At 36.1% G+C, this 11,922-nt stretch overlaps 1 protein-coding gene across 1 annotated transcript; it reads right to left on the bottom strand.

The window, feature by feature from the left end:
• Positions 1 to 310: 310 nt before the first annotated feature.
• Positions 311 to 3,519, bottom strand: LOC126615016 (probable protein phosphatase 2C 4). Its single transcript, XM_050282730.1, has 4 exons — positions 1,680 to 3,519; positions 1,468 to 1,581; positions 831 to 1,095; positions 311 to 728 (listed from the first exon to the last, which is right to left on the bottom strand). Exons 1-4 carry the CDS (start codon positions 3,351 to 3,353, stop codon positions 613 to 615), a joined length of 2,169 nt encoding a protein of 722 aa, XP_050138687.1. The 5' UTR covers positions 3,354 to 3,519; the 3' UTR covers positions 311 to 612.
• Between the last annotated feature and the right edge of the window lie 8,403 nt (positions 3,520 to 11,922).

Here is an 11,922-nt window from a genome sequence, read left to right as displayed (position 1 = left end):
ATCAATTTACCTCCCCACGCACCATTCTCAATGTCCGGCTTTCAGATTGAATAGATTAAGGAAGATTAAAAGATAGAAGTTGATAGAAAGTGTGTTTAAGAGATAAAAACAGATGTAAAGATAGCACCCCCTGTATCCATGCATAAGCTGAAAAGGGAGCACAAATATCCGAAACCTAGTATTTGTAACGGCAGAAGAACATTTGGAAAACCAACAATGCAATTGCTCACAAAAAAGCGGAAGATGCAGATGCTGCTGAGATGAAAAGTTGGATAAAAAAAGATTTACAGGAAAGTGATGGTAGAGAAGATTGTGCCAAACAAAACCCTTTTCGCAAGGAACGTCGCTTATTCAAAAAATTACAATTTTGTTTTTCTATGACAAGTTTATATAATCAACTGGAGAACAAGATTTTATATCTTACAGTCCTCACCACCCAGAAAACTGCACAACCAAGTTCTTCCTCAGGTACTTCCTGAAGCTTAATTGGTATTTTACAGAGGTGATTAGGGATAAAAACGAAGAAAAAAATGTCGAACGAGGAAGGAAAATGCATGAATTTTTCCGGGATTTTCTCTATATTTTTGTCTGTTTATCTGTTATTTTCTCTGCTTATACGCATGATCTCCATATTCTTCCTTCTAATGAAATAACGATGATAGAAACATCATCATGGTACCGCCTTCGATCCCCTTGTGGTATTTGGAGAAGGTCGTGGAAGTCCATTCCTGAGAGTTATGTAAACCAAGTTCGGTGTGTTAGTGTTCTGCAATGAATAACACTTTTCTAGTTTAAGAACAATGTTTTCTCTAATTTTGACTACAACTTACCGGCCTTTTTTGCAGCACGAAACAGCACTTCCTCAACCAGATGCTGCGCCGGATCTCCTTCAGGTTGCAATGTGATGAAAAGTTCAACTTCAGAAACAGCTTCTTCGTTGGTAAAGTATTGATACAATCCATCGGAGGATAATATCAAAAACCTGTCTTTGGGACCTAATCTGTGGTAGTGGAGAGAAGGAGAACAAGTGATGTATGGGGAAGTCCCTATGTAGTCGATTTGGAACGCCTCTAGAAGTGCATTGTTCCATTTAGGCTGAAAGCAGACAGGGAAACACCGGATATCAATACGCAAACAATCTTGTAACATAACATTGTAATCCAAATCACAGAGATCATTGAATGTGCAAAAATTGGTAAAGCCTTCATCTGTTGCATCTTAAATCTCAATAGTTTATACTTTGCAGCTCAAATATTTCTCTAATTTATCGAGCAATGATAATTCAAGTGCTTCCTAATCTTCCTCTGAGTCATTCATGCGGTTGGAGGTTACAAATCACAAGGGCTGTAATGATCATATGCCTCTATTATCTACAAGCACAATTACTTGAGATGTAATGGACTACTAAACCAAAGAATGCTAACAAAAGGGCTGAAGAAAAGCAACAAGTGTAGTATGCATCAATACCTGTTTGAGAAAACCAGCACCGAAAGCCCGAGTGACCTTCAAGGAGCCCTTGACACGGTCATTCATCACAGCGCAAGCATCTTTCGGGTGTTCATTTCGGATTCTCTGAACTTCCTGAAAAGAAAAATGCAGCATACAAAAACATGAATCAACCCTCTCAAAACCAACAACCCAAACACAAGAAACAACACAAAAAACGGAACACAACACACCTCTTCTTCACTTGTGCTGTGATCCGTGGTCAGCTGAAAACCAGTCAAATTGGGAATCACATTGCCTCTCTCGCCGTCACATCCTTCCATATCATTCAAAGTTTCCTCACTAATCCTCTCCAAATCCTGCCTAATCTTCCCTAACCAATAATCGGGTTCCGCCTTCTGAGCCAAAACCACGCGACTATCGCCCACATTCATCACATAAACATCCTCACCCTTCATCAGCATCACAAGAACACAAGAACCCATCAGAGCCAATTCAGGATTTTCCAAGAGCATCTCATCAGCAACTTCCAAATATGCCTCCTCTGTTTTTCTCAAGGCTTCAGACAGAGCCTTCAAAACATCCGAGTGATTCGCACAAGAAGCTCCGGTGGATGCATCGGAGCCCGAAAACTTACTCATCTGTTCCTTCAACCTCCTATCAAGCTCCACTCTCTCTCTATCCCACTCACACCTCCACCTCCTCTGATTATCCTCCCATTTCCTCGCCGTGCCGCGGTACTTTGTTTTCAAATTTCTCCCTTCTTTTCTCCTCGAATTCGAATCGAAATTCCCCTCCCCACTTGCACAAGGATAATTCTCTTGCTCATCCACCACCGGATTCCTTCCCAAGTCAACATCACTGTCCGAATTCGAATCTTCGGAGCGAACAGGGGAGGTTGCAGGGGCGGCCACCGCACCCGATTCCGCCTTCTCATCCCACAACAACCCTTTAAGCTCTTTGTTCACAGCCGTGTACAAATTAGACAACAAGTAATCCGGCGCATCCGGGCCATTGAATCCGTCGTAAATCCCGACGAAAACCCACCCGTCCTCCTCCGAAACGACGACGTGCACCCGATCCTCCCCTGCCTTCCCCTGCGCCCAGTGGAGATTCTGACTCCCCAACGACTCGTCGTCTTCCAAACTTCCCTCGCTACTGAAATTCATGCTGCTAACGGTCAAATTCTCGTTGTGATTAATCTTCTCCTGCCCGCCGCCGACAACCCAATCCTCCTTCACCGAAACGACTCGGCTTTTTATTGGCAAAACGATGGCGTTTTGACCCCGGTATACCGTCTTCGATATCGCCCGCCGTAAAGCCCCAATCAATTTCCCCTTCCGGGATCTCGATTTAAATCCGAGACCGCCGATAGAGAAGCTCCGGGGCAACTGCTCGGAGTAACCCTTTTCCATCGGACCCGAGAAGATGCCCCGCTCGAGTGGACCCGACATGAACCCGCGCTCGATAGGACCCGAAAGGAACCCTCTTTCCAGAGGACCCGACCCGGGAACCCCAGCTCCAAAATTAGCCGAAATCGGACCTGAATTGATCAGATTTCTCGGGATGGGTTGCAGTGGAATCGAAGCGAAAGAGGTGGAGCTCTCGAACGCCGCCGCTCGATCGATGCTGTTGTAGGAGTAAAGATCGAGTAGGGAGGTGGAGAGAGGGGTGGAAGTATTGGCGCTGACGGAAGCACCGGAGATAGTTCTGAAAGTGGTTGCTTCTTCGGAGTGGACTTTGGAGGATGCGAGCCAAATAGGGTCGGGTCGGACGTAGCAGAAGGAGTGCCCGAGTCCCTCGTCGTATTGGTCCGATGGTAAAACTGACACGTCTTGTCTGCCGTGACGGCGGCGTTCCTTGACGCCGGTGAAGCACTCGCTTACTTTCCCGAAGCCGTTCCCCATAATCTGATAAACCCAACGCAAAAAATAAAAAATTTAAGTGAAAGATATCGAGCTTTTATCTTTTGCTTTAGCTCTCATGACCGGTCGGTAGAGTGAGAGAGAGAAATGAAGCTTCGAAGAAGAAGGGGGAGAGGCGTTGACTTTCAGGATGAGGCTTTTTGAAATGGGAAAATAAATAAGGTTTTGTGGGTGCATTAAGTAAACTCGTGGGTTTGAAGTCTCGAGATTAATTTTATGCTTTCTTCTTAGAGGAGCGTGGTTCAAACGCGCGGTTGCCAGTGGATGATATTTGCACGGCTTGGTGGGCCCGGACAGAGAGAGCCGTGGTTGATTTTGCTGTGTGTGAGGTTGCCTCACGCGCTCGTGTGAAGCGTTGACATGACGTGGGGGAAATGTTTGAAGTTTCGAAAAGTCAAATAGCAAAAGCCAATAAATAGTGCTGGAAAACGTGCCACGAGCAGCGTTGGATCGGAACGAGGGGGAGCGAGAAGACGCGTTCGATGCGAACACGTGGCACGCGTATTCCCTGCGGGATATCTTTTGTCAACTCGAGTAGCGTCCGCAGCTCACAGTGAGTGCTTGACCTCATTTAAAACGGATTTTATTTTGATAAGATTAAATTTGTAAAATATGTAATGTCATCGACAAAAAATTAGGATGTTGAACAGTTGAACTTCTTAGCCCTCTTATTTTTATTTTTTTTTAAATTTTTTTGGAAACTTCTTCATAGCATATTATGGTATTGGTTAACAAGAAAAATGATCAAGTAACAGGATGTAGTGAGTCAGAGTCTGCAACTGAATTGAAAAAAAAATTGTTATTAGCTTTAAAATTAGATCAACGGTTGAATTCACAGGATTTTCAAGCTAAATAAGCTCTCAATCCATAATTTTTTTTTTTATTTTGTTGGTTTTATTTATTGTGGGAAGTTTTAAATTAGATTTGGATTATTAAATTTGGTGAGGTGGGTTGGTTGAAGATTACTATTTAGGTTAAGCATTTACTAAGTTGTACCGTGGAAGTTTTAAACGGGGCTTGACCAGTGGGGGACTTTACTTTTTGTTGACTTTTGATTGTATTTAACTATTAAATATTGATAGAAGTGGGGAGGGGGGAGAAATTTTTAGTTGTCTTATGACGGAAATAAGGATGGTACATCACGTATTTTTATGCAAGTGGTGGAAAATTTTAATTTTTAAGTTATTAACCTTTTAACACACATAACCCACTATTTATATAAGAACAAGTGGTGTACAATCTCATGTGACAGTCACACTGAAAAATCTCTCAGGAGAGAGGAGAAAAATTATAATGTAGTATGGTAGTTCCACGTCAATTGTGATATTTTAATTTAAATAATAACAAAACGAAAGCTACTTAGTACTACGGTCTAGTGATATTCCTCGCCAATGAAGAATTTGAACCATATTATTGCTAGCTCATTATGAGGTTAAGCCGACTCCCTCCCTCTTAGTGTAGATAATATCGTATGTTAAAAAAAATAACAAAACAAAAAACTTAAATAAAAATATCACGGCTGACATGATACTACCTTACTTTTTTTATTTTTGTTTAACTATAATTTCTCGAGGAAAGAGAGGGAGGGAGGTAGATGATGATGTTTAAATTTAAAACCATTGACTTCATGTACAAGCCAATTAAGGCTAAGCCAGTTTTTAAATAAGTCTCATTTATTTCTTAATTTATCTTGTGGGTTTGTAACTTACTCCACCAATTACTTTCTACACCAACTAACAATCTTTTACATTTAATTATAGTTGTTTTAAACTTTTAAGATACTTAACTAGATGTGTAGTTCAACGATCAAATTTTTATGTGTAATTTGTTTCGTCTAATTACTGACCTTTATTATGAATGTATTTTGTCCCAACTTTTTCTATTTGTACTAGAACTTTTATTTTAGGAAATTTTAACGAAAAGCTTCCGGTATTATTTACTTTAACGAAAAATCATATTTTTACACTAAAAAGTCATTCTCGATACTATTCACTCTACCTCTTATTTTGTCCTTATCGTTAAAACTCAAAGTTTTCAAACATTTTTCATTAGTTTTCCTTTTATTTTATCTAATAAATTAATATCGTTTCAGCTCAAGCAACAATGATGCTTCGATTGAGAACTTTTTTTTTTTAATTGATAAATTAAGCGGTACAATTTTAAGGAGAACACCGAAGATAAAACTTGGAGGATCGCCAAACCAAACAAAATATAGATCGTGCACTAGCGGCAATTTGGTCAATTTATGCGTCACAAAATTCACACTACTTCGGGCATGAACAATATGAGACTTAAAGAAAGATCTCCAACAAGCTTAAACATCTCAAACTAGCTTTCACATCATCAATAATTGGGTTGTGCGGTGAGGAGTCTTATTTAACGTTGCTTGCAGAATGAACAAGTTGAAAATAATCACATTTGAGGATAACTTGATCATAAGACGATATATATTTGTGTTAAGTTTGATATCTATGATTGATATATAATGATGTCATGACTCTACTTTTTAAGTGAATTATCTCATTATGAAAGTTGTGTACATTCTGTGTTTGAAAAATGAAATTGGCTGAAATAAAGAAATACAAATCTCAGTTGCTAAAATGATCACTTTTTAAAATTTTGTCGATATGTCGTCAATATTTAACCAGCATGTCATGTTAAATAATTTTAAGCATTTCAACGTCAACCAATTTCTGTAAAAAAGAAATTGCAAGCAGTAATAAAGTATCACAATTGAGTTTGGATTAGCCTTTTATTGAACTACAAGTTTAGAAGATACACAACTTTAGACATTGAAAGAAGAATTTTGAAGTTGTTGAAGTACACAAGGGGTTGGAAGAGTTCAATGAGAAAGGAGGATTTTGGTAAAGAGGTGTCAGTACAGTGGTAAAGCCGCATAGGATAGTATTTTGTATTTAATAAAAAAAAAAAAGACTAACTAGTGGCTTTGCCACTACAGTCTAATTTTTTTAGGATCGGGAAGACTCACATACACACCAAGTACGTTGACATTCACTCTAATTTTAGTCACCAACATTGTCAAACATGTATGAAACCTAAACGCTACCTCCACCTTCATTCAAACGTTAATTCACACTAAATTTGGAGGGTGAAGTGTTAACTTGGTTTTACTTTGACCTAGAGGTGCTAGCTTTTCCAACTTGACATCAAAAGATTTGTTTCTATAAGACAATATACTAATTAAACTACTTTAGTTTACGGGGAGGAAGATTCGAATTTAAGTGGTCTCACATCAGAAAACTTTAAATCTAAGTCATTTATACCAAAAGCAAGTGAGGCTATATTAACTTATTAAGCAAGAATCATATGGATTTTAAGGTAAATATGAAGTTAAAGTCAATGTAAATGATGTTTTGGAAGGGAAAAAAATGTGGTTGAAGAGATTGAACAAGGCAAAAGGAAAATGGGTGATAAGTCTACGTTAAGAAGATGAGTTACTTATATCTTTTATTCGTATTACAATTATAAAAAAAGAATTATATTTAAGAAAATTAAGGTTCCATTATATTATATGAAAAATTGTCCAACTCTTAAACACATATAAAGTTCATTATTTTTTTCTAATATAAAATTCGTACTCTCGACATTTTAGCATTTCAAGATAGTCATCTTGCCTTACTTTCTTGCCTCCTGGTTGTTTCCCACGCCTGAGAAAGATATGAACATTTTAAGATCTGAACCCTTTGTTTTTTCCTCTTTAGAAAACATCTTATTCAAAACATTCATTTCAACCCTAATATTGTCAAACCTCCATGTCAATTTGAATCTTGATTTTTTAAACAAATATTTGGCAAAGACAAAAACCCTAACCGTAATAAGTGTGAGAAGAAAAATGTGATCAACTCATTTTTGCCATCATTTTCCTATATATATTATTCTAAAAAGAAGGACTTATTCTGAGTTCATTTCAACATCGTTGTCGACCATGGGATAGACATAGCCATCGATGTAGAAATCACCACCACAACCGAATACAACGAGCAAATAAATAAATAAATCGCATCCAAGCCAAATGGAAACCTGAAAACATAGTTGACATCGATCCAAAGCCGAAATATGGTTCGTCGATAAAAAAAAAAAAAAAGGTAACGAGACCCTAGCTAGATTATATGTGCTTATGTTGTAACGTGTGAATTCGTTAGTAGTAAAGTTTAAACTTATGTTTTAGACATATTATAACATATGATTCAATATATCGTTGTCATCGAAAACAATAATTTCACAACTACGGTGGTAAATCATGAGGCAAACGTAATTGTATTTTGGTTAATGATTGCATTCGACACTTGAGAAAAATAAAGGGTGGATTTGGGAATATTATATGCCTTAATCAAGCATTCAAAAGTTTATATTAATAGTGTAAAGACTCATTTGTAAGTGCTTTTAAAATGATAAAAAGCGTTTTTAGAAAAATTGTTTCTAGTTCTAAAAGCAATTAAAGTCATTCGTGCAAGAAACGTCATTTATATACTGCTTGGAGGAAACACTGCATGTGCTTTTTCATAAGAGCAATGTTTGGCTACTCAATGATGAGTATGAGCTTCTACTCAAAAAATTTTGTGTCTCATTCATAGAACTTTATACTTATATCGGAACCGTTAATATTATAAATGACTCGGTAAAGATCATGTTTGAAAAAAAGTGAATTGAAACTAAAGTCATTAAGTCAATCAACTATAGTAAATAGATAGATATTTCATAATGCTTTTACTATTTCTGTCCATCTGTTCTTATACAATTTAATGACTAAACGACCTTAGTTTTAATTGATTTTTTGCATATATGATTTTTGTAGAGTGATTTATAATATGAATCATTCTGATCATAAACATTAAGGTCTATGAATCAAAAACAATTTTTTTTTTAGTAGGAGCTCAACTTATCTTTTGAGTAGCCAAATATTATTATTTCTATAATTCACTTGCATTTTCTAAAAAAAAACTTTTAGTCATTTTAAAAATAATTTCAAACTAACCCTAAGTAGGCATCAACTTAGGTTGTTAATATAATTCATTAAACAATACAAATCCCATCAATTGCCACTTTGTTAATTCTATCCCATTCATAAATTAATTCAAACCCATCATCATTCCAATATTGCAAGTGGAGTAACCTTCCAAAGCCACCACCACCACCAATGTACATACATTTGCTCATCCATTTGCTTCACTCCTTGACCCACCCACTCTTCCCCAACTTTTGTTTATTTTATCAGCACCCTGATCCTTTTATCTTAAACTAATCCTACCTAACATATAACCAAATAGGCCTTAATTTATGTGCAAATCTGCATATGTAACTAAACCACACACTCCCATTATACGCATATTACCGTATTATTAAGTTATTAACTAGTTAGACTATGAACGTTTGTATATATACCACAAATTCAGTAAAATTAATATTCCACCGAGTAACCTAGGCTTGACAAACGGGCCATGTTTGTCATTTTCATGTTATATCCGTTATCTTAACGAGTCGTATGGTGTCAAACTCATTATCTTAATGGGCTTTTCTTAACAAGTGACTCGAGAATGACCCGATTTGTTCAGGTGTTTCATGTTGGATTAACAGGTCATGCAAAAATTGACATGCCTAATGTCAAGATCTGGCGAATATATCTTATCGAGTTCTTAATGGAGTGACCCGATAACAATCTTACTCGTTAACATTTGACCCAAACCCTATTATTTTCGTGCCGAATTAATAGGTCATGCAAAAAATTGCCAAGCCTATGTAACTTTTTAAATTATTAAGTGTTATCTCATCCAATGATTTAAGTATGGTGGATGTTTTAACACTTCCACTGTAAAATATCTTTTTAACCAAGTGAGACTGAATATGTGAATTTTATCCAACAAACTTTTGTTTACTTATTATTTTGTAAGTAAAAACTCCACCCATATTCTGGAAAAGATTTCACAATCTTGGACTTAATCTTCAAATGCAGTTTCCTATTTATGCAGAAATATATTAAAATGTCATGTAATGAAGCCCCATAAAGTTGAATATCTTCATATTTGAACAATGACTTGCATGCATATCCAAATTAATTTTTAGGGGAGCACAATTAGTGTGGCTTTTAGACAACTCTAGAAGAAAGAAAAGAAAGATCATAGCATGATGCATTGACTCACCAACATGAAGATAAAAATAACCATGCTTTGGATCCTTAAATCATTTTTTGATTATTAAAAAGATACATCCAATGGGTTTCAACATTTTTTTCTTCTTCTTTTGGTTTGTTGCAGTTTGATGAGTTTGTACTTAGGGCAGTGATTTTCACATATGAACTTCTACTTTTATTTCTACTCATTTTTTCTCATTTGATTTATCCAATCGTACGACTAGAAGGTAAAGATAGGATAACAAAGTGCGAAAATCGCTTCTCTTTACTTATTCCCGTCTCAATCCTTTTGTAAGTTTTCTGCCACCATGTTTGTTGACTAATGGACTCCTAATGCTATACACTTCAGCTAAGCCTTTGTTTAAGCAAATAAGGAGAACCCAATAATGTGCATGTCATGACATCTTTGGCAATCAATCTGTGTTTTTTTGTTCTTTATTTTTCTTTCCCTTGATTATTAGAATAAATTAACAACTGTATGGCATTGTTTAAACCCAATAAAATACATATTAAGGCTTGATCATGGTGCCTTTCAACTAAGTTATGTATTTTAAATGTTACCTAATTTGAGAAATAAAAAGGGATCCCTTACAAAAGTGTTAAAGGTCAATTATGATTCATGAATATTGTATGACAAGTTATATAAGGAAGCACACCAGTCAATCAAATGATAAATTAATGAAGAGGGTTAAAACAACTAATCTTATTTCTTGACTTTAATTGCAATTTCTCATTTTCCAAATGCACATAAACAAACTTCAACCTTAAAAATTCTTGTTAATTAAGATAATTAATCCAACCTGCAAAAACAATTTTAATTTTATTGCAAAGTCAAGGAATCAAGGAATTTAAGAGGGTAAATGAAAAATTCTCTCGTGCAACTATTTCATAGTTTCAATGGCATCATCCAATCTATCAATTCACGTGTTAAAAAAGTACATTAGCCGTCAATATCATTATCACATAGTGAAATAATTGTAAAAGAAAATCTCACAAAGATAAGATATTGTATATTTTGTGCAAGACAGAATTTAGTTTTAGGAGTCTACCAAAAAGGAAAAAGAGATTTAAATTTTCATAAATGCCAGCCATAGAGCAAACACAATCTAGAGAGTTTGACTGAAAAGGAATTCATAGCTATAGGCACCATGTTCACTGTGATTAGGCTTAAGCTCCACCACCACCCCCACCACCCCACCGCTGCCCACCACTAATTACAACCAGCAGTACACATTTACATTGTTGTCAACATTCTATGCCACCACATCTTGGCCCTAAATTTGGCAATTTTTGACAGGAGGGTTTGGCTGAGATTTCACCAACATTTAGTCCATCGGTTCCTTTGTTTTCCCCTTCCTCAAATTTTGGGACAACACTTTTGTTTCTTTATTTTTAAGTAATGGTACATAAATTTGTAGCGAATCGCTTTCAAAATCATACGCTTCAATCTTTGTAACCAATCTATTTCCTTAATCAATATGCATGAGCTAGTTACTCTTGACTCTCAATTCAAAAGAATATTTGGTTCTTCATTTTACTTCACCAGGCGATGACGAGATTCAATACATAAATTACATAATTGTTAAGGTTATTATTTGTACTCCAAGATTAACTTGGTGTACTCGCATATGATGAAAGCCACGACGCTAGGTTTGTAGTGCATTTGTAATTTCCTAATTGCTAACCAAATTATAGAACTATTTGTTTTTTACTTCTTCAAATGAGAAAAATGTGAATGGATGTTATAATCATTTGCAGTAATCACGGACTGGACTTTACATCAATTGTATTGATCAATGTTTTTTCTTTCACAAATCCAGTTCCCACATGGAACGAAGAATGATCATATGTTGTTTGTATATACCAACAATGTGAATTCCATAGTTCCATTATATATTTCAACGGGAACGAAGTGTGGGGAACGAATTCTATACAAACATAGAATTATTCTGGTCATCGTTCAATCAAGAAAAGAATAGACAGGTTGTTGCACTAATTTGGCATGAGCCAAAAGTCTTTGATACATATGTTAGACTTTGTAGATGGAGTGAAGGTGCGTACTCTAGTTTCTTGGCATAAGAGCAGTTACTTGTACATGGCGGATGGTCGTGGTCTTATTGTAAGGATCCAAGTGAAGAGAAGATCAAGGGTCAAACTAAATGACATTTGATGTAAGGATCCAAGTGAAGAGAAGATCAATGGTCAAACTAAATGACACGTGTCAATAGATTAATGAATGAGCTCTTATAAGTTGTTACAAGTTGTTAGGAATTATAGTTGAGATAAGGAGGAGAATTAGTTTTAGCTAATACCAGCTAAGTAAGGAAGAAGTATAAAACTACTGATGTAATCATAACTTGCTCATCAAGAAATCTATACAGTTTTACTTCCTCTCTCTCTCTC

Source organism: Malus sylvestris, chromosome 3 (assembly GCF_916048215.2).
Source record: "Malus sylvestris chromosome 3, drMalSylv7.2, whole genome shotgun sequence".
Lineage (NCBI taxonomy): Eukaryota > Viridiplantae > Streptophyta > Magnoliopsida > Rosales > Rosaceae > Malus > Malus sylvestris.
This window is presented reverse-complemented; position numbering and strand designations above follow the sequence as displayed.